General features: G+C 37.9%; 1 protein-coding gene across 1 annotated transcript; it reads left to right on the top strand.

Moving 5' to 3' along the window:
- Window positions 1-10,524: 10,524 nt before the first annotated feature.
- Window positions 10,525-23,309, top strand: LOC131276764 (olfactory receptor 7A10-like). Its single transcript, XM_058290339.2, has 4 exons — window positions 10,525-11,434; window positions 13,479-13,501; window positions 17,481-17,646; window positions 22,933-23,309. Exons 1-4 carry the CDS (start codon window positions 10,525-10,527, stop codon window positions 23,307-23,309), a joined length of 1,476 nt encoding a protein of 491 aa, XP_058146322.2.
- Window positions 23,310-24,392: the final 1,083 nt, after the last annotated feature.

Below are 24,392 nucleotides of genomic sequence, written 5' to 3'. Positions count from 1 at the left end.
AGAGATGAGATGTGGAGGCATTTTTGGGCCTTGGAGTTGCCCTGGATTGTGCTTCAGGGGCAATCACTGGACATTGTAAATCCTCCCAGGGCCCACTGGATGGAACGTGGGAGAGTATGGGCTATGATGTGGACCATTGACCATGAGGTGCAGCGATGTCCAGAGATGTACTTACCAAATGCAATGGATGTGTCATGATGATGGGAGTGAGTGTTGCTGGAGGGGAAGTGGTGGGGTGGGGGCGGTGGGGTTGAATGGGACCTCATATTTTTTGAATGTAATATTTTTACAAAATGAATAAAATTTTTAAAAAAAGAATAATCTAGGAACTGAATAAAACAGTGAACACAGAGGTAGATGAGGATGGTGATTGATAGTACAAATTCAAGTGTGTCCTGTGAATAAGAGCATGTACACATCACTATTGCAGTGCAGTGGGAATGTGGAGGAGCAAGGGGAAAATACAATTGGAATGAACTATGTCCTGTGGTTAACAGCAATATTGCAATACTCAGGCATCTATGCAAAAGACATGCTGTGTTGCTAATGGAAGAGTATGTATGAAGTGTGCCAAATGTATTCTAAAGTCTATGGTTGGTGTTAATAGTCTGATGATCTTATCCTATAATCTGTAACAAATATTCCACCATGGTATGGTGTGTTGGTCAAGGGGTCTTGTCTGGGAATACGTAATATGTGAATTATATTTTGTAAGGTCACAACTTCTGTAATAAAAATATATTTAAAAAATAATACAGTACATTCTGATGTACCTCATGATCCACCCCTTTTCTGCTCTCCCATATTAATAACAATCTACATGTGGATGGTATGGTGTGTTGGGGGAAAACGACACCAAATATAAGGAACACACTATCATTAGTACTTAAATTGAGACGATATTCTTTCATATCTTGTGATAAATGTTTCATAATTATACGAGGTGTAGGTGGTGGGTTGATGTACGCAAACTCTGTGTGATGTTTTGCAGGTTTGTTTTGTAAGTTCCACAACTTTACATGTACACTTATTGTTTATGTATGTTCATGTATGAATGATATACTTTAATAAAATTTTAAAAATGGTGCTTTTATAATTGATCATTTGTTGGAAGGAAATAAAATTAGATTCCTATCTTAACTTCAGTTGCCATACATTGAAATTTGAGGTAAGAATTAAAATAGCTAAGACTTATAGAGGAAAGTGTAGCTTAAATCTCTGAGCATAAATGGAGATGAAAGTAAAAGAAAGGGATACATTTGATCACATAAATGATGGAGATAAGCCCATGAAGACCTGAATGTAAAAACATTATAAAGAAAATACTCCATAAATGGAAAGACAAGGAAAATATTCAGAATATATTTTATATTCATAATGTAACAATGTACAGTTGAAAAATGTAAGAAATATGCCTAATATAAAGTATGGAGTATAATTAGCTCAATTTTAACATTCTTTGATCAATTGTAACAAAGGTTCCACAGTAAATTAAAGTGTCAACCACAGGTGGTACACGGAAATGCTTTATTTTTTAAATGATATTTCTGTAAGTCTATATCTTTGCGAACTGAAAAATTAAAAGGTTGTAAAGAATAAAATGTGCTGAAAAGTTAAAGAATCAAAGGTTGTGAACCAATGATTCAGAACAAATCTATAAATAACTTAGCATAAAAATATGCTCAGCTTCATTAACAATCAATGGAAGTGAAATTAAAATATCCTGGAAATCTAATTCCTCAATAATTACTTTGACAAATATATTACAAATGCTCAGAGGTGGTGAAGATATGTCAAAATAAGAAAACTGCTAATTTCCAATAGAAAGTGACTTGTCCAATATGAGCCTTACTCTTTTGTTTGGTTTTTGGGTTGCATCCACCAGAGACCAAGCTGTCCTTTTTGGGGAGCTTCTGTCCAGAAGTAGAAGTTTAAATTAAAACAACTCCTTGACTCTTTGAGGTTTAGCTATTACTACTATCATGTTCTATGTTCTACTAGTGTAAGGCAAGATGATGCCTAAGGGAGTGTCCTCACATTAGACAGGCTTGGCTTGAATTCTTCCACTGCCTCTTCATTATCTTGGTGATATTTGTGCTAGATACCTGATTTCTGAATGTCCTTAATTCCTCAACTGTAACAAAGGAGAAATGATACTAACCACATCAAAGTTACAAAAAATTAAATGAGAAATAAGTATAAAAAGCTTATACAATGTTAACAATAGGCTATGTTCTCATTTTTCACCAATGATTTTGAAGTAATTTTCCAGGTGATAGGCTTTCGCTATTTCAATAAATTTGTATTTTTCAGGTCCAGACACCACTGTATACTTATCCTGCAGTCCATCCATCCTTCCATTCAACAAATACTATCTCAACATGTATGCCATACCAAGATAATTAGTAGACATTGCAGCTACAAAGATTGATGATATATAGACTTCAAAAAGGAAATATATAATGGGATGAGTAGTAAAATTCAGGGAATTAGATATGACTGAAGCAAAATGACCCAGATGAAGAAGGGGGAATCTTGGAATTGATTTCATTCTTATAACTTCAGAATGCATCTTTGTAAATGAGTTATCAAAAAGGCATACATCTTATCAATTCAGAGGATAAATATAAAACGCATACTCAGAAATTTATGTAAATACATTGGAATGAATTTAAAAGGAAAATTCTTTTGGAAACCATATAAATGATAAGGGTTTAATATCCAGATTAGAAACAAAACTCTTAGAACTCAAAAAAGACAAATGATATCATTTTAAAATGGGCGGAGGACTCGAATAAGTATTTCTCCAAAGAAGGTAGACAAATGGCCAAGAGGCACATGAAAAGATCTCAACATCAGTAGTCATTAAGGATGAAATACTGATACATGCTAGAAAGTAGATGAACCCTGGGCACACTATGTTAAGTGAAGGAAGCCAGGCACAAAGGACCAGATATTATATTATTCTTTAAATATAAAGTATTCCAAATGAACAAATCCATGGAGTCAAAAGGCAGACTGGTAGTTATCAGGTCTGGGGAGGAGGGAATGGGGATTGAATGCTTAATAGCTCTAGGGTTTCCTTTTAGGATGATAAATAATATTTTGGAACTATATAAATGATGTAGTTGAAAAACATTGTGAATTTCCTAAAAAATCATTGAATTGTTCATTTTAAAATGGGTTCTTTTATGTTATGTGTATTTTACCACAATAACATTGCTTGGAAATAAAAGGGAATGAAGATCTGATACATTCTCCTGTATGGGTAAACCTCGAAGACATCATACTGGCTCAAATAATGCAGACACAAAAGAGAAATGTTGTATGATTCCGTTGATGTGAAATGCTTAGAGGAAGCAAATTCATAGAGAAAAAAAATAGTATAATAGAGTATACTAAGAAACTGAGGCAAGGGGAATGGAAAATTATTGCTGGAAAGTTTTATACTTGCTCCCAACTCAGGTGGTTGCAGACACCGCAGCTGCCCGAGAGGTACTGGGGGAGGAGGCGGCCACATGCCTCTGTGCAGAGATGTCTGAGCCAGGGGAGAGCCACGACAGCAAGGCAGGTCCTCGAAGGAAGCAGGGCGGCCTGGACTTCGGCCTCCTTCTGGGTTCCAGGGAATCTCACCAGTGGAGAGTGTGGAAGCAGCAGCAAGAAAAGCAGAGGCTGGTCCTGTCCCTTAGCCTGAACCCAGGACAGCAGGCAACCCTGTTGGATGGAGGAGAGTCAGTACCCAAGAATGGAATTCTCTTCACCATGCTTTGGAGACTGTTCAGTCACTGCAAGCACAAAGCTCACATCGTTGGCTTGGACAGTGCAGGGAAAACTACCCTAATTTTCAGTTTTCTAGGAATGACGTTGTGCATACATCCCCTACAATAGGAAGTGGAAGAGAGTGTGGTTAATAATACATGTTTCCTAACGTGGCATATTGGTCGCCAACAATCTCTTCACTTTTCCTGGAATTTGTACTGTGCTAAGAGTTTGTAATAGGTTTGTGTACAGCATAGAGAAAGGATTTCTGTATCTAGAGAAGAACTGTATAACATGTTAGAACATGAAGGCAAAGGAAAGGCTGGTTTGCTGACATTTGTTAATAAATAAGATGTTAAAGCATGTATGACTGTAGCAAAAATCTCCCAGGTTTTGAAACTTAATTCTATTAAACGTCACTAATGTTATATCCAGGCATGCTCTGCTCTGACCAGCGAGGCATTGTGTTAAGGACTTGAATGGATGATGTCATGATGAGATGAAGGCTACTGACCTCTTCTCACAGACATTGTGTAAACAAAAGTGTGGACTTTACAAAAAACCTGCAAAAATGAGTGGTTTAGATAGGTTTATAATGAAGTAATATAAAGTTTTCAGTAAGAGGAAAAACTAAGACCATTTATTTGAAAAGAGATGAAATCTCAACTTCTGATTTGCGTTTTCTTAGTTCCTTTCAAATTAAGGTCTTAAGTCTGTGACTGACATTTTTCTCCTACTGAACCCTCACAAGACATTGTTGATTTAGCCTGTGGTAGTATGATGAGGGGGCGACACTGTTCACATGGAGAGACTTATCATCTTATCAGCAGGGTAAATCTATCATTCCCTAGTTGAATGTTCTGGTTTTGTTCTACGTTAAAATACAAATCAGCACAGATATTTCGTTTCCAATTTTTTAAAGTTTAAATATTATGAAAAATATTTCACCTAAGATTGTGCATGTATTGAATATATATATCAAATTCAAATTAATGGCTTTGATTTATATTCTATAGGTAAGTGAATAGTAACACAAGAATTAGTAATATTCATAGCTGTAACCATATGAGATGAGTGTACTGGTGATAACTGTCATTTTATACTTTTCCCCTTAGGCTCACTGTATCATAATAACCAACTCCCAAATAATTAAGCTGCTGTAAAAAAAAGACAAAAAGAGTAGGGAAGGAAAGAAAGAAGGAAGGAGGGTGGAATGTTGGAAGAATTGATGGAAAAGGAAAAAATCATTACATTGTGTTAATATTTTTTGTTGATCAAATCACAGGGAAACTTGTACTATAACCTATAATATGTGTCAAATTTTTGGTTTAAGTATTACTAATGGGTAGAATTACATAGCAACTATCAGATCATTGCTCGTATAGGACCATATGCCATCTATATTACTGAATAAATTGTCAATCCAACAATCATTAAACCATTAAATGTGATTAAAAATGATCAAGTATTTTTTTCAACATTAATTGAAAATTATTGCATGAAACATGTCATTTCAGGGAAGTAACAGAATTATGTGTGGGCATTTAAAATAAATATGAGATGAAAAGTAAAACATATTTTCCAAGCAATAAAAATAGTTTATTATTTTAGGAAATGTGGTGGTATCTTCAACCATATAACTATACTGTTTGGCAATTAGAAGATTCAAAAGCTTTTTGAATACATTTTAGAATTTGGTGTGAAAATTGATTGATGAGAACTTTCTTTCACTCAGTAGTACCTAGGCCCATCATACCTTTAATTGTGTTTGATTTTTTGGTGTCTGAAAGTTGAAGGTATTTCTGTCAAAACTGCAAACAAACTTTTCATAAATGTGTTAAAATATATTCCGCATACAATTATTTGAATATATTTTTGGCCTGAAAATCTGAAGCCTAATTCCAACTGACATGTTTTAGATAATTCAAGAAAAAGAAAACCTACTTTTAATACCAGAACTTTGGATTTCCTAAAGATTTTAGTGAGAAATGATAGAACATACATTAACAGTGGGAAAATTTTGGAAGTTCTTTTCAATGAAATATAATATAACTCCAAAAAAACTTTCAGATATTGTGTTTGAGGTGATGTAAACTCTAGGTAATTTATCTTGTTGACAGTGCAATACTGTAATTGCATTTTTACCAGTAAACTATAAAATGCAAATTTTTGAGTTGTATCTATGTTTCTATAATAAAAAAATTAAATATATATATATCAGTTTTCTTTTCAGTCTTTACTGAAATAAATTGTACTTGATCTATTAATTAAATTATTTGAACATACTTAAAGTATATGGGAGAAACTAATTGAGACATTCAATATAAGGTATATGGTATCTAAAAATCTCTCAATACAGTTCTCATAATCAGCAATTATTTTACAGATGAAGGACTACTTTACAGTTCTTAACTTGTGTTACAAACATAATATTCTTAATTGATTTTGAATAGCATTATCAATTAGAAGGTTTTAGCAACCATGATTTTATGTCAAATGAACACAGATCTTTACTTTCTTGAAGAGAATAGCAATTTTCTGATAGTAACTCTTAGGACGAACTGTGTACACACCACATGTCAGTGCTTTGGAAAGTCAAGAGCCCTAGGGCATGAGTCCCTCAGTGTTAATTTTGATCATTTTAAATTCAATGGTTGAGGAAAATTGCTACCAGTTTAGAAGTGTAGAAGAGAGGAGAGTTCTTGGAAGAGAATAAAACCTGGATTCCCCTGATTCCCCTGATCTGGTGTTTGGAGAACAGAGAATCAATAAGAAAAACATTCTCTCTGTCCAGTTCAGTGTCCCACAGGGAAATGATTATTCAAGTTTGGATCAACAAGAAGAACAGATGCCTAATGAACAAATATAGAGGAGCTGTAAATATCTCCTCTGCTGTATTCAGTTATCTTATGTACAGTCAGGCTGGATGGCATATGGATATTTCTTTTGCAGTCCCAATTCTGGTTTGGGGACTAATGCCTGACTCTCTTCTGCTGTCTTTATAGGGATACAGCCTCAGTCTCCTTAAACAACCACGCATGTGGACTTCTGCAGTAAGACCTTACCGATTCCATCCAGGTGAGTCAGAAAGCCCAGTAGGTCAAGCAACAAAGAGCCAGGGTGGATGGACGTTGAGAGCTTTGACTTGCTTTCATCTGGGACCTACTCCAGATCTACTCCAGCCTGACCTAGAGTTAAATGATCATTGTACTAGTTCTTATGCCTGGTAAGTTAATTTTTTTTTTTTTTTACATTAAAAATGATTGACTACTTGAGTCAGTAATGCAGGGCACTTTACAGATGACTAAGAAATGGGAGTGGAAGTCCATTTAGAAGAGGGAAGAGCAGGGATAAAGAAGTTCCAGTAAAAGGGAAATATCTGTCCAAGGAGCTTTGCAGGTAAGTGGGAATAAGGGAAAGGGCTAGTAGCAGTGGCAGAATGTGCAGAGAATTGAGGCTATGCTTTTTTGTTTGTTTGTTTATTTGATTTTTTTTTACATATAAGATGAGGTTTTTTTAAATTCTTTTTTTAAACAATATTACATTCAAAAAATATGAAGTCCCATTCAACCCCACCGCCCCCACCCCCCACTACCCCCACAGCAACACTCTCTCCCATCATCATGAAAAATCCATTGCACCTGTTAAGTACATCTCTGGGCATCGCTGCACCCCATAGTCAATGGTCCACATCATAGCCCACACTCTCCCACGTTCCATCCAGTGGGCCCTGGGGGGATCTACAATGTCCCGTAATTGTCCTTGAAGCACCACCCAACACAACTCCAAGTCCCAAAAACTCCTCCCCATCTCATCTCTTCCTCCCATTCCCCGCACCCAGCAGCCACCATGGCCACCCTTCCCACACCCATGCCACATTTTCTCTGTGGACCTTGGATTGGTTGTGTCCATTGCACATCTATGTCAAGAGGTATTTTCAAGCAAGTGTCTATTCATGGGAAATATCTAATCCAATGGAGGTATATATTTCTTTTCAATAGCATTTCATGCGATATTATTCTCACATTGGTTTGTCATGTAAAATAGTATTTTTATATAATAGGTGGAATGTATGTATTACCACTTTTACTCAGTAATATATATTTTTTAAGACCAGCTCTTTACTGCAAAATTATTCACAAAGCTCACAGTGCACACCCTTTAATGCATTACAAAGCACTCCTCAGGACCAAAGGCCCACTTACTAGACTAGATTATTTCATAAAAGCACAATTGAAAAATAATGTGGGCTCCTGCCCACTCGGGGACCTGGAGCAATTATGGCTCTGTCCAAGCCGAGTTTGTGGCTTGGCTTGAATGCTGCTGTTGTGGGCTGGAGAGAAGGACCCATTTTTTGGTTTAAGAGGCTCTAGTATTCTGGTCCCAGCCTTCCAGTATGGAGATGGAGAAGCTGTATGACAGCCTTCTCCCCCTGCATCTCAGCAATTACTTTTATAGGGCAGGTTACATATGTTGTCCCTTGATCTTTTACATCCCCCATTTCAAATTAGTTGTGCAACTCTGTACCTCTGTATATTAGGGTGTATGTCCTTCTTATTTTTAAAGTAAACATTCAAACAAACATCTGCAGGTTGTTTCCCCTCAAAATTTCCTCTTTGACATTTAGTTCTTCTATGCCTTTATAGACATATTTAGGGGAATGTGTGAATGTCTATCATCATAACAAAAAATATTCACCCCACTGTTTTTCAAACTTTGAAAGTTCTGCTTCCATCAAGTTAATAGGATCAATTTTTATGTGTATTACCACCTGTCTTTCTCATCCATTTTCCTCATTGTGCCTTTTGGCCTTTTGAGGTTAGATCTACTTCTGAAATCGCATCACCTTCTGCCATCATTTGGAAGGCATTTTACTTTCCATTGGACCACAGGTTGCCTTTATACTTTACACATCCTAGAGCAGTTTTCAGTCTACTCTTGCTGGGAAGGAACCAATGGAACTGAAATAAGGCTGTTGAATAGAGTCTGAGAGATGCAGAAAAATTGTGACATTTGAGAATCAGAAGAAAAATGCACCTCTGTCATCACCAGTGATAGGCAAATCCTTACTAACAGATGGAGTTATGCTGAGGTTCTCATGCACATTGATTACGTCTGATAAGCGTTTTCAGAGGATAGATGCCATAATGCCCACAATACAGGTGAAAGTTTTAAAGTTCAATTATTACCAAATAATATAAATTGCATCTAAGATTCAAAATAAGGCATATCTGATTCCGAAACTGTGCACTTAATATAATTTTAAAAAGACAACTAATGCTTCATGTAAAAATTCCCAATATTTTTCTGCTACTAATATGTTTTCAATTGTGAAACATTTGTTTATTCCCATAGATCGTTTTCCTGTTGAAGTGATCATTCTATTAATTGTCTTGTCATTATAAAACGATATCACTGCCTTTTTCTTTTGGATGAATTTCTTTTTGTTCATTTTTTAGTTTTTCTGGGATTCAAGAAGATATAATGAGACTTGGAATGACAGCAACACCAATTTCTCATGTGATGCTTCAATTTCTCATGTGAAGATAATATCTTTCCCTTTACCTGACGGTCATTTAATTCCTTCCTCTCTTTTTACTCTGCACATTTTTCTGTTTCTTTAAATAAAGTGAACAAAGTGATCATAACAAAAGCTAGCACCATATTTAATGTGCACAGGAGGTTTGTCAGCTGGAATTTCAGCGCATCATTTCTAAAAATTTGGGGGATAGAAAAACTGGTGTTGTAAGCATGGATTGTATTTACTCCTGGGTGATCAATGTGGCTGAGTGTAAGAAAAGCATGATGTTAACTCAGCCCAATGATGCTAAGGTGTGCATCATGCGTGTCTGTGTGATGTGTGTATCTGATGGGGTGTGACCATTCCTCAGAGCAGGGGTATCTGAGCTCGTATATAATACAGAGTCTGAGGGATATTCCACAAAACCCGATAGGACTAGTTCCATCGCATTTGGTGGGAGAGCATTGCAACCAAATTAATGAAGTGTGAGCAGTTCACTATATGGATAAAGGACTCCCTGAATTTAAAGATTCAGCAGCAAAAAGGCTGAATTGTTCTTAAACATCCTCTGAATTCATCTCTCTTTTCTATCCTCTTAATCATGTCCCTGCCACACAGACCTCCTATTTCACTCTGAACATCTGAAACAAGTGTCTTTTAAGGTCTTTTCACAGGAAGTTCTCTTCACTGGGCCCAAACTTCCCCTAATGTCCTCATGGCTTCTGCCTTCTCCCCCTTGAGGTGCTGCTTTAAATTTCATATCATACATGGGACTTTTCTGAGCACCAAGTGAAAAATAACACCATCATTTCACTTTTTTTGTGTGCCTGCTTTCTTTTCCTTAAAGCATGGGTAATCTTCTTATTTGTAAGATGATTATGTTTGAATTGCATATATTCTCTAAGAACAGAAGTTTGGGACTTTTCAATTACAGCATTGTGGACTCATTGCCACAACTCTACATGCCCCTTAGTTACAACTCAATATATATTTCACAAATGAATGAATTTCTCATGAAATCTGTAGTGTGTGTGAATCCTTGGTAAAGAGACCAGTTTGGGGGAAGGAATTCCTGATCAGAAGAGACACTAGAAATACACTAAAGGGATAAGATCCATACAAATAATATAGATATTATATTTTTCATTGAAATAGATGATGTAATATTTCTGTTTGGATAGTACTATCTGTTCTATAAAAACTACCCAAGTTCTTTTCTATTTCTTCTTAGTTTCATCAACCACATGGGAACTGGAAATGAAACACAAATTTCAGAATTTCTTCTCCTGGGATTTTCAGAGGATCCAGAAGTGCAGCCCCTCCTCTTTTGGCTGTTCCTGTCCATGTACTTGGTCACCATCTTTGGGAACCTGCTCATAATCCTGGTCATCATCACTGATTCTCACCTCCACACACCCATGTATTTCTTCCTCTCCAACCTGTCCATTTGTGACATCGGTTTATCCTCCACCACTGTCCCAAAGATGCTGTTGAACATCCAGGCACAGAGCAGAGCCATAACCTACACAGGCTGCATCACCCAGATGTATTTTTTCATGATCTTTGTGGGCTTGGATGACTTCCTTTTGGCCGTGATGGCCTATGACCGCTTTGTGGCCATCTGTCACCCCCTTCACTACACAGTCATCATGAACCCCCACATCTGTGTCCTGATGGTTTTTGGGTCCTGGGTCATGACTTTTATTCAATCCTGTTTACAGGGGTTAATGGTGTTACGGCTGTATTTTTGCACACATGTAGAAATCCCCCACTTTTTCTGTGAACTTCGTCAGATGATCCAACTTGCCTGTTCTGACACTTTTTTCAACTACTTAGCAATGTATTTAATAGCTGGAGTGATGGGAGGTGGTCCCCTTGGTTGGATCCTTTTCTCTTACTCTAAGATTGTTTCCTCCATACTTGCCATCTCATCAGCTCAGGGGAAGTATAAAGCATTTTCCACCTGTGCATCTCACCTCTCAGTGGTCTTCCTATTTTATTGTACCAGCATAGGGGTGTACCTAAGTTCTGCTGCTTCACACAACACACATTCAGGGGCATCAGCCTCAGTGATGTACACTGTGATCACTCCCATGCTGAACCCTTTCATCTACAGTCTGAGGAATAAAGACATAAAGGGAGCTCTGAAAAAATGCTTTGGAGGAAAGTCTGCAAAGTGTCATTTGTTCTGTGGTGGCTGAAAAGCTGTTTTAGCAACTTTCAAACCTGTAGAACTAGATGTCTGCTTTCTTTAGATAGATCATAGATGTAAACCTGCCAAGAGTCCAGATGACCTCAAATATGATGAAGTAAAGATTTCAATCAAACAGTGTATTATGAGATCAACTTTAAATTTTTGATGACGAGAAATTTCTCCTTGACATTGCTAGCTTCATGTCCATGTTGAAGTTAGTTACTGGTGTAGAGGAATGTGTTGCAATTTCTATATTATTTTATTATATCACCTTTCTGTTTTGCTTAAATACTTCCAGGGCAACTGATGAATATAACTCTTTGCTCCCTCTGAAAACAATATCTGCCCTTGTTCAAAATTATATCATTAATTTTAAAGAGCAGGCATTTGTCAATCTAGTGATTTCCTTTAATATTGTTATTTTTACCTCTTTTTTGTTCAGTGCTTTCTTATATATATTTGTTCGTATATGAATATAAAGAAGAGTTTAAAAATCTGCCTAATAATCCCTCTTGGATTGGAGGGTTCTCATTCAAAGCCATAATTTTTTACTCCACAAACACCCATGTCCTTGCACATACTGCTGGTTACCAGATGGCTAACATTAATGTAGTTTCCTTTTAGTATAGTTATCTGCAATTAACTTGAATTCCAAGGTTATCATGAATGCTGTATTTATTTATTTTTTCTCTTTATTTTTTAAATGTTACATTAAAAATTATAAGAGGCCCCCATATACCCCCCATCCCCATCACCCCACTCTTCCCACATCAATAACCTCTTCATTATTGTGGGACATTCATTTCATTTATTGAATACATTTTGGAGCACTGCTGCTCCACATGGATCATGGTTTACACTGTAGTATGCAATTCCAAAAAAAAAATCAGCACGGCATTCTTTAAGGAACTAGAAAAACTAACCAGGAAATTTAATTGGAAAGGGGAGATGCCCTGAATAACCAAAGACATATTTATAAAGAAAAATGAATTTGAAGGAATCACACTACCTGACTTCAAAACATACTACAAAGCTACAGTAGTGAAAGCACCATGGTATTGGCACAAGGATAGACTTTCTGTCCAATGGAACCAAACTGAGAGTTCTGATATAGACCCTCATATACACAGTCAACTGATAGTCAACAATGCCACCAAACTCACTCAACTGGGAGAGAATGGCCTCTTCAACAAATGGTGCCTGAAGAAATGGATATCCATGTGTAAAAGAATGAAAGACGATTATCTTATTTTTAAGTTTTTTTTAATTGATTTTGTAAAAATATTACATTAAAAAAATATATATGAGGACCCCTTCAACCCTACCACCCCCACCCCACCACTCCCCCCCCCCCCCCAGCAACCCTCATTCCCATCATCATGACACATCCATTGCATTTGGTAAGTACATCTCTGGGCACCTCTGCACCTCATGGTCAATGGTCCACATCATGGCCCATACTCTCCCCATTCAACTCACACCTTATACAAAAATAAACTCAAGATGGATCTAAGACCTAAATATAAGAGCCAAGACCATAAAGACCTTGAGAAGCAATATAGGGAAGCATCTGTAATAGGATCCTATTACAGGAACTGTTAATAGGAAATGGCTTATAGAAATTCACACCAAAAGCACGAGCAGCTAATGAACACATAGATAAATTGGCCTTCCTCAAAATTAAAGCTATTTACACCTCAAAGGAGTGTGTCATGAAAGTGAAAAGAGAACCTACACAATGGGAGAATATATTTGGTAACCATATACCTGATAGGAGATTTATATCCTGCATATATAAAGAATTCCTCTCTCCCCACACCAATGCCACATTTTCTTCGATTACTAATCACAATAGTTCATGAATAGAATATCAGTAAGTCCACTCTAATCCATACTCTATTCCTTCATCCTGTGGACTTTGGAATGGTTGTGTCCACTCCACATCTACATCAAGAGGGGGCTTAGGTTCCACATGGATGCTGGATGCAATTCTCCTGCTTTCAGTTGTAGGCACTCTTGGCTCCCTGGTGTGGTTGTTGACCTTCTTCACCTCCATGTTAGCTGAGTGGGGTAAGTCCAATAAACGAGAGTATAGGAGTTGCAATCGGTTGAGGCTCAGGGCCTGGCTATCAAATGGTCAGTCCAGAGACTCAGTATACATTAAATCCCAACACTAACTACAGCTCCTGTAAAAGTAAAAGAAGAGACTTGTGGACAAAGATCACATCTAAGTCCAGCTCCATCACACAGAAACAAAAACACCAAAGTAGGGCCAACTGAAATGGCACTGAATTCTGTCTGCCATGACCATAGGACTTGTGTGTCTCTGCAGCCCTCAGGAGAACCAACACATGGGGTTATAACCACTTTATCTGTCTCTGGGACTCTGTTCAGGTGTGCATAAGGGCAACCCCTCTGATAACCTCCCAGCTCTTTTTGGGGGTATGGAGTGGGAGGAGGAGATGAGATATGGGGGCATTTTTGGAACTTGGAGTTGTCCTTGGTGGTGCTGCAGGGACAGTTGCCAGACATTGTGTGTCCTCCCATGGCCCACTGGGTGGAATGTGGGAGAGTGTGGGCTATGATGTGGACCATTGACCATGAGGTGTGGTGATGCTCAGAGATGTGTTCACCAGGTGAGATTAGTGTCTCCTGATGATGGAGGGGATTGCTGTCGTGGGGAGTGGGGGACATATGGGGACCTCATATTTTGTGAATTTAATATTAAAAAAATAAATAAAGACAAAAAAATATAATAAAAAAAGAATTCCTATATCTCAAAAATAAAAAGACAAACAACCCATTTTAAAAAATGGGAGAAAGATTTGAACAGATGCTTCTCCAAAGAAGAAAAAAATGACTAAAAAGAACATGAAAAAATGCTCAAAATCACCAGCTATTAGGGAAATACAAATCAAAACTACAATGAGATACCATCTTATTCCCATGAGACTGGCAGCTATCAAAAAATCAGGAGAATTCAAGTGCTGGAGAGGATGTGGAGGAATGGGAACATTCATCCACTGCAGGTAGAAATGCAGAAGGATCCAGCCATAGTGGAGGACAATTTGGCAGTTTCTCAAAAAACAAACTATAGATTTGCCATATGACCCCGCAATTTGACTGCTGGGTATATACCCAGTAGAACTGAAAACAAGGACACAAACTGAAATATGCCCACCAATGTTCATAGCAGCACTATTCACTATTGCCAAAAGTTGGAATCAACCAAAATGCCCATCAGCAGATGAGTGGATAAATAAAATGTGGTATAGACATACAATGGAATAATATTCAGCTATAAGAACAAATACAGTATGAACATATGTGATAACTTGGATGAATCTTGAGGACCTTAGGTTGAGTTAAGCAAGCCAAGCATTGAAGGTTAAATACTATATGACCTCTCTGATATTAAGTAAGTAAAATAAGCTGTCTCAGAGAGCTAGGGACTGGATGATAAGCTTAAATGAAGTTGGGCGGGAGGAAGGTTGCAAGCTGACACCTACATGGGTGAAATCTATGATAAACTAGAGTTAAGTATTTGTACAGGAAAGGGATAAAGTGGGGCATAGGAATACATTTTGTGGAATTTTCTGAGCTTGAGCGGGGCTAGGGACGGGAGGATAGTTCAGATGGCCCAAGAAATTGGGGAAGGGTGGGGGGAACATTTGGACATAAGAGATTGTCAAGTATGTGGTTTAAACTATAATATTGAGAAATCTCTTTAGAAAATATAATAATGAAGGTTACCTGTTTAATATGCTTAAGTAGGGGCATCTGATACATGGCAGGCTTCTAGGGAGTGTGTGAGTGCTCATTTGGTCATAGTGGGTTATATCATTAGGGGGAGACCCAAAATATGATAATGCTGTATTTAAATAGCTGCAGGAATGCTGAAAACGAGGATCAGTGATCATTCTGAATGACCCAGTTTTGTTTTCATTTATTATTGTATCAATCAGCTCTTGATATACAACAAGCCATCTCATAAGTTGATGGTTTAAGATAATGCTTTTACAGTGTATGGCTGCCAAGTGATAGTTGCAGGAACCTCCTGAGTATGTCATCAGTTTTATGCCACCCGGGGTGGCTCTGATGGCCTTGTCTGGGTTCTCTTTCATGCTGGGTTCTTACCTGGCCCTATGGAAGTCCAATTGGTCTCAACTGAGTCTCTCACTTTTGATGTACATGCTCTTTCTTCCTCTAGCAAGGCAGCTGAAGAATTATTCATGTGACAGAGTCAGTGTTCCAAATAAAGAAGCAGAATCATGCCAAGGCCTCTGGAGCCACTTCCCTTTCAGCATATACTCTTGACCAAAGGAAGCAGATGCTTTAAGTACTTCCCAGAAACAAAATTAGTTGAAGAGCTCCACAGAGTCACACTGAAATGAGAAGGAGTCTGACAAATGTGGTATTTTATTTTGCCAAGTGACCATGATAGAAACCTCAGGCTTGTTGTCAAAAACAGTAAGAATTTTTCCTCCTCAACTTCAAATCTATAAGTCCAAAATCAAGGTCTCTGCAGGAACGGTTTCCTCCCAGACCCTGTAGCAACAATCCATAGGACTGCCTTGTGTGCATCGCTGCCTCTTTCACATGACCATCTGCCTCGTCTCTGGTTTCTTCTTACTTCTGAATTCAATTGACTCTGTGTTTTTTCCTTTGCTTACGAAGAAACCAAAATTATGATTTAAAGTCCACCATGACTTAATTTGGCCTCATGTATGTAGAGTCTGTTTAGACCATATTCTTAAATGAGACCCTACATAAAATAATTATAACAACTTCAAGGGGCCTATTTGAAAGTGATTTCATGTACAGAGTACAGGAGTTTAGGAGATTAACTTATCCTTTGTGGGGGACATGATTCACTCCCAAAAATGTAGAAAATTTGTGCCATCACTGCAATCATATTGATGTACTTGTTTGTATACCAACTGTTGGGTCTGAGACCACCTGTTAGAGTGAGTACCATTTGCAAAAAAGAAGGCAGGCAGAGCTGTGGGCAGTTTATGCACATTGAGTTTATTCCATCCTCATTTACTTCATCTGCTCTCTCTTCTGCTCCTGCTCCTTTAAGCTATCTTTGTTCTTTCCACTCTTCTGTCTACGTGGAAACTGTTTTTATGTCACTACTAGGAGAATATATGATTGTCTATTACAGTGGTATACCTTAAGTGTCTGGCATCTTAGGAACTCATAACCACAAGGCTGCCACCCTGACCCAAAGGCCACTACAACAATATAATACACAACAAAACATAATTAAGGAAATTACAAAACCAAGGCCAATTAACACAGCCCATTTCCAAATGGATACCAGATGTTCCCACAAATACACAGTTTATTGATTACAGTAAGATGGCAAAGAAACCAGCGGTCCATCCCGCTATTCTCTGGGAATTATCGGCATGTTGATCCAAGCACTGGGTTACTATCTCCCTTAAGGTTACATATTCAGCTGTAACCCTCCCCCCCCCGCAGTATAGATAACTTGACCCACCGGGCAGTGGGTATTGTCCATATCTCTGAGTTGTGCTCTGCTTGCCTTCATATTGTATCCCACTCTGTTGTGGATTGGCCAGTTGTCGGAAGACATGTCTAGGTATCCTCAGTCACAATGGCAATTGTCCATGCAAGGCCTGCTCCCTCTCTTGACAGGTCAGTGAATGCTCAGTGCTGGGTTATGTTGTGAACATGGCATAGATATGAGTCTACAACAGTACGGTATTGACTGCTGTCAACCTGGAACAGAATCGTGGCACGGTCTGGTGGCTGCTCTGGTCTGGATTTCCATACCTTGTCTCCCCAAACTAAACCTGATCACAAAGGGGAGAGCTCCACTGGGAGCAATAGTATGGGCCACATTTTCAAGTCAAAAGTTCCCCTCAGAAGGGTTCCCCCTGAGTTTTCAGGCAGTGCCACTCATACCTCAGATGGTCATTTAGAAACCCATGGTGTCATCATCAATCCCCTCTTCATATCATCTCCATATGTTAACAGGATGACTTTCCAAGTGTGGTCCTCATCTACAACAGTCCAAGGCCATATCCACACCACACCACTGATTCTCCAAACCCCAAGGCAGTAGAGCTGCGCAATACCAAATTTCCATCTAAAACTTTAGGAAATGCAAGAGATTCTGATGTGTTCATTATTACATGCAAGGGTAAAGCACATCCCTGTACAACCAATTCTAAAGGCTACTGGCCCATTCAACATAGCTGCTTATTTATAAGGTCTACTGCACACAACTGGTGGGTAGCCCACACTTGCAAGGTCAGCTCCTTTGGAGACATCATGAAAATTTGTCTTTTAATAAACCATTATACTGTTCAATTACGCCTGCAGCCTTCACTCAATATGGGACATGCAAATGCCAAACAATGCCATCATTTTTGCCCAGGTTTGCACTTTGGAACCTGTGAAATTGGTTCCTCTGTCACTCTGCACTTCAAAAGAATGCCCATACTGGGCACTTAAAATATTCAATGCCACAATGATACTTTTTTTGGGTGGTTATATGGAATGGAAGTTCAAAAACTAAACCTGTATTAGTATCCACAGTTGTGAAGAGAAAATTATATACTTTATCAGAGGGAAGAGCTCCACTATAATCTAGCTTCCATAACTGTAGGAGGTCTGTCTCCTTGCTTTACAACTCCTTCTTTCAGGGGAACCCAATTTCTGCATGGGTATTATTTAGCATATAGCTCCCATGCTGTTAATGTGTTCATTTCATCTGCAGTTTTTAATGGGATGCTATATCACCTGGCTATCTGCAGGAAGGTTCGAGCACCCACATGACCCATGTGTCTATGCAAACCAGGTGATTCATCCATCTTTTGGATGGTAAAAAAGTTCTTACTTGTTGTAGATTCTGCAGAGTCATTTTGTGGACTTATGAGAGGCTTATGCCCTGCAACATGATTAACCGTTATGCTACATTCTTGTCCTTTGTATCACAAGTCCTACCACAAATTTTGTCACCAGAAAGATCTTTTACCAACCATCCATTCTTGCCAATCTGACTGGGGCAGCCATAAAGTTAATCCTTTGTACATGGCCCAAATATCTATATACACAGTAATGGGTCTTGGTTCATGCATTATAACTAGCCATACGGCTCTCAGTTCAGCTCATTGGCTGCTTTGACAAAATCTGCTTTCAAATCAGATATCTTCTTTATACACTCAGATACCTACAGTGGCCCAAGATATCACTATGCCTTTGGTGGACCCATTTGTATACCAGGCATAAGCAGGTATAGCATCCATTCCATCCTTGTGTGGGCTACACTTTAAAGCCTGGGGACAAGGAAGCCCTCTAGCTGAGGGGTCAACTCAACACTCTATAGGTCCTAATACTTCCTGCAACTCTGCAGACAGGGGGCTAGTACTCAACATCGACTGGTTTCAGATATAAACCCCACGTAGCCATTGTGGTCATCTGAGCCACCCCAGTTCTGGGGGCATTCAACTATGAAAGTACCATCCTGCCACAGGGAGGGAGGTTCATACTAGGACTCATTGTGATCCTGTAAGCAATTCGCAGGCCTGAGAGGTGTCTTACACTACCCCTAACTGCTGCTCAGTGAGAGAAGAGCAAGGTTCTGCCCCTTTCCATAGTTGACACCAGAACCCTATGGGCACCATGCATTTCCCCTGTGTTCTGAGCGGCTCATTACAGGGGAATCACTGCTACCAAATACCAAAGTCTTGAAGGGGTCAAAAGCCACCCCCATCATGCACAATCAGGTTCACCTGGGCTGAAGATCCACTCACCTTGCCAAGAATATCCTACTGGCTATGTATGGGTCCTTGATCCTGTGTCATAGTGGGGGATTCAGGGCCATTTGCAAAGAAGAAGGCATGTGGAGCCATGGGGAGTTTGTGCATTTAGAGATAGTCCATGCTCTTTTCCACCTTTCCCTGCTTGTTCTTTCTCTAATTTTCCTTTAAGCTTCCTTTGTTCTCCACTCCTCTGTTTACATGGGAGCTGTCTTTATGTTACCAGTATCAGAATATATAATTAGCTCTTACAGTGACATACCTATCATTTTCCATTTACTGAGCAGCTGGCGTAGGGGTCAGTCCGGATCAAGTTCAGTTCCTGGAAGCTGAGTGCAGCTTTGCTGTCATTGTGCCTCAGATATGGCCAAGAAGTATAGTTTGATTAGGTCATTTAACTATTAGGCTTCAGCTCTCCCTATTCTAGGTTTGTTTTCTGGAACTTTTTTCAATAACATTGTCAAACATTTAAAGTTTTCATTTCTTAAGACTAGAATGCATAAGTGTTCTGCTTTTGAGAAACATATTCAAAGAAAATGACGCTAATAATCAAGGTTAACATTACAGCTTAGAGGTGAACACTTTTAACAATTTAGAGTAGTCTGTTGCACTTTTTTTTTACCTTGGGTATTGGCAAATATGGGTGGGTATCCTGATAAAAGAAATGTAGGCCAATTTAAATTCTCCATCCCAGATCAGAAGATCAATTATTTATATGTAGCAGTATATGACTGTTAGTATTCACCATCCAGTAGAATTTTGCATTAATATTTTCTTAAAAAAGAATTTTTAAATCCTTCAGTGAAGATGACATCTTCTTTTAATTTCATTTTCATGGGAAAATAGTATGATGAAATTTTCTCCAGTTATAACCTCATGTACATCTCCAAAATGAATTGTTAATATCCAATACTGTTTTTGCTCACAAAATTAGTAATCTTTCTGCTCCTCATAATTAGGAGATTTGAGTGAATGGGTTTTTCATTTTACTTTTTCTGCATGATATTTTGTTTTGGGTTTTTCAACATGCTCTTCCAATTTTTCATCTTATCCTCTCCTATTTCTGCCAAAGACTTTAAATTCAGAAAATACTATTTTTTTAAGATTGAAAGTATGCAGAAATTTAAGTATCTATATGTTCATCTGTATTTTCTTCTAACAGCTAGTATTTTCTCTTATTTATATTTGGTTTTTATTTTATTTTATTTTATTTATTCATTTTTAAAATTTGTTTGAAATTTATTTGAGAGTAGAGAGATACAGTCTAACCTTATGTTCTTCTAAATAGTTAATGTCATCAAACACTTTTTCACAATGTTAAAACAACTTGTCTAATATAAATAAGAACTAAATATATTAAAGTTAATGTGTCATAAATTAACATCTCCTAAATCATTGTGCACAGAAAATTAAATTTAAAAATCTAGGGTTATTCCATTTAAAATCATAAAATGAAAGATTAGTGTCACATTTGCCATTATTCTTGAAATTTTCGGGAATTTTAAACTAAGGTAAAATAATTTAAAAATAAATGGCTATTAGGAATTATATGGAATATGTTTTATTTATAAATTATTTGGTGAAAGAAAATGGATTTGAGAAAAATTGGTAAAGTGATTAAAAAAACCCAGAAAGCTAAAATAAATGACAATACCAAAAATAATCAATAGAATTTCTAGCATAATTGAAATATCACAGACATATTGGAGGGAGTAATCTCTACCCTATTGATATTGAACCTAAACAACTCTTAGCCAGAGATGACCATGATATTCATAAACACTGCAAGAATATTTACTGAAATGGTATTTAAATATCTAAAATATTTTTTCTATTATTGCAATAAGAACATGAACTTAAGAAAAATGTTAACTCTTTCTAAATTATTTCATCTCTTTAATGGAATCCACGTTAAAATTCCACTGATATTTTCTTTGCATGTGGCTAAATGATTCTGAATTCATCTAGTAGAATAAGGTGCTTCCTGGAATGAAGTTACGATAGAATGCTAAGTGAATTTATTTATTCAATATTTAAACATATTATGAAGATATAAAAATAAAAATAAAGACCAAAGATTTGAAGCTTCTCACTATAGATACATAAAGATCATGAAATAGATTATCATTTCTAAGAAAGTGATTAAAGAGACGATGGAAATTTGTTTAGCAAAAGCGTTTTATAGATAGATAAAAGAAAATATATTAATTCAAAATAGAGAAATTGCTTGTACAAGGGAGGGTATATGGGAACTCTTTACTTTATGCATGATCTTTCCTTAAACTAACAGCTGCAGTAAAAAAATGTTTAATTAAAATTAAACAAACCATTATATTTCATTTAGAAAATATTGAAGAATGGTCTGAAAATGGGTGGTACATAAACAGAATATGACATAATAGAATATTTTTAATCTGAAGAGCATTGAAGTATATTGGAAAATGTTCATTAGATTCTCTTATGTTAAAAGAGGACAGTATTTAGTCTCCATTTCTGTTGAATTTGTATCAGAAAAACTGTCACATAAATGAAATGCAAACAATAAATAGTTATTAGAGTGGATGTTAATTTTTTAGCCATAAGATAGGCAAAGGCACTAGAGAATGTAACATGTACAAGTGACTGAAAGATAGAACAAAGGACATTGAAAATGACTGAAATATCTGTCCTTGAGTTGGGGAATTTCCAATCCCACAGCACTGACCTGTAAGGTGTTAGGTTGCTAACCACACCATGGAGCGTAGAGTGATTACAACTGAAAGTGGGAGGATTGCATCCAGCATCCAGGTGGAATCTGAGCCTCCTATTGACATAGAGGTGCAATGGACACAACCAATCCAATGTCCACATAGAAAAGGTGGCATTGGATTGAGAAAAGTCGACATGATGGCTGATGGGTATGGAGAAAGGCAGGAAGTGATGAGAGGTGGAGGCGTCTTTGGGACATGGAGCTGCCCTGGATGGTGCTTCAGGGGCAATCACCGGACATTGTAAATCCTCACAGGGCCCACTGGATGGAATGGGGGAGAGTGTGGGCCATGGTGTGAACCGTTGACCATGGGGTGCGGGGGTGCCCAAAGATATACTTGCCAAATGCAATGGCTGTGTCATGATGATGGGAGGGAGTGTTGCTGAGGGGGGGAAGAGGTGGGGTGGGGGAGGTAGGGTTCAATGGGACCTCATATATATATATTTTTAATGTAATATTATTACAAAGTAAATAAAATAAAATAAAATTAAAAAAAGATTACACAAGGATTGATATAAGACATGATAATTACAGCAAAAATGTACAGGGGCTGATAGGCTAAAATGTAAGTCATGATGTAAAACATAAGATAACTAAAATTTTAGAAAATTGTATAGTCTAAATTATAAACCACAATGTAAACCCAAATGTTACCTTGTTTGAAAGCTATTGTCTCAGTATCTGTACATTAGTTCCAGTAAATATAGTATGAATATGTAAAAAAGAAAAGAAAAAAAAAAGAATACATTGTAGCACTGGAATCCAGGCAAGGCAGCAAAAATAACCATCATTTGTCATCAAGGAGAACCAATTATTAGACAAGATGCATGGCATCATGAGCTACTGAGTTTATGGTATTACTGTCATGCTGGAAATGTCAATTTGGACTGATTATTTTGTTTCTTTTCCCCTCAAGTTGGGCAACCTAGCCATCCCATGGAAACAAGAAACCAAACACGATTACCAAACTTTCTCTGCCTGAGATTTGCTGATGAGAAGGAATTGCAGCCTCTGCTCTTTGGGCTGTTCTTGTCTATGTTGGGCTTGTCTTGTCTGGTTACCTTCCCTGGGAACCTGCTCATCATCTTGGCTATCATCTCAGACACCTACTTCCACATGCCCATGTACTTCTTCCTCTCCTACCTGTCCTTGGCTGATTTTGGGTTCACCAAAACCACCATCCCAACAGTGCTGCTGGACATTCAGACACAGAATAAAGTTATCAGCCATGCAGCCTGCCTTACCCAGATATTATTTTCTTTGTATTTGGATACCTGGACAGTTTCCAACTGACTGCTATGGCCTATGACCACTTTGTGGACATCTATCAACCCTGCATTAAACAGTTATCATGAAACCCTGGTCCTGTGTCATGATGGTTCTGGGGTCCTGGTGTCTCACTGTCATGATGACCCTGATTGAGATGTTTACCCTCTTGAGGCTCTCCTTCTGCACTAACAGAGATGTCCTTCTTGAAGTCATGAAGATCTCCTCTTCTGACATCCTCCTCAATAAATTACTTGTGTATTTTGTAGCTATTGCTAGTGGCATTCCTTTTGTCATTGGGATCCTTTTCTCCTATTCCAAGATTGTCTCCTCCATTCTAAGGATTTCCTCAGCTGTGTTAAATACAGAGCCTTTTCTACCTGTGGGTCTCACCTGTCAGCTGACTCCCTGTTCTATGGCACAGGCACTGGCGTCTACCTGAGCTTTGAAACCACACCCATCCTCTAGGAAAAATCTGTTGGCCTCAGCATATGTGCATTAGTCAACCCCATGCTGAACCCTTCAACTACAGCATGAGGAACAGGAATATGAAGGGGACATTGTGGAAGCTCCTTGGCTGTGCTGCTATCTCTCAGTATTGAGGCATTTGGAGAAATGTGAGAAATTCGAATGATGTTGTGCAGTGGATGGGCATGAGAGTGGTGCAGTAATGCTAATGGGCTTGATGGTGCAATTTCTGAGAGGGAGGCAGTAGGGAGGTTGATTTACCCGATCCATGGAACTGTGGTGAGAGTGACTGTTGGGGATTTGCATGTGTGTGGTTAACATTACAATGTTAGGAAAGTTCTTTTGGCAAATATAGCAAGGGAACTTTACCAGTGTAGGACACTGGGTGTGAGGACGTATGCGGGATAGGGCACACCTTGAGCATGCTTCAGTGGAATAACTAAGTGTTCATCTTGTCACACTGCAGTATCTCAATGGGTGGAGACCAATACAATAAACAAGAAAATATGAAACTTCCATCTTGGGGAATCCTACTGTATTCTCTATTTGAGGGACAAGAACTCCTCAAGAACATAGGCAGTACCCAATAAAATAAAACAGACTAATATGACAAACCCTCATTATTGCAAGTAACTATGAACC

This window comes from Dasypus novemcinctus, chromosome 30, assembly GCF_030445035.2.
Source record: "Dasypus novemcinctus isolate mDasNov1 chromosome 30, mDasNov1.1.hap2, whole genome shotgun sequence".
In the NCBI taxonomy this organism is placed as follows: Eukaryota; Metazoa; Chordata; class Mammalia; order Cingulata; family Dasypodidae; genus Dasypus; species Dasypus novemcinctus.
The sequence above is the reverse complement of the archived record's forward strand: the minus strand, read 5'-3'. Positions and strand labels throughout refer to the sequence as shown.

Bases quoted from the DNA above. Each gene is read 5' to 3' on its own strand.
- LOC131276764 (XM_058290339.2), top strand. From the start codon at position 10,525: ATGGGAACTGGAAATGAAACACAAATTTCAGAATTTCTTCTCCTGGGA. The intron at 11,435-13,478 runs GCTTTGGAGGAA...TCCTGCTTTCAG, and splicing joins AAAGGGAGCTCTGAAAAAAT to TTGTAGGCACTCTTGGCTCC. The intron at 17,647-22,932 runs GTAAAGCACATC...TTTCCCCTCAAG, and splicing joins GTTCATTATTACATGCAAGG to TTGGGCAACCTAGCCATCCC.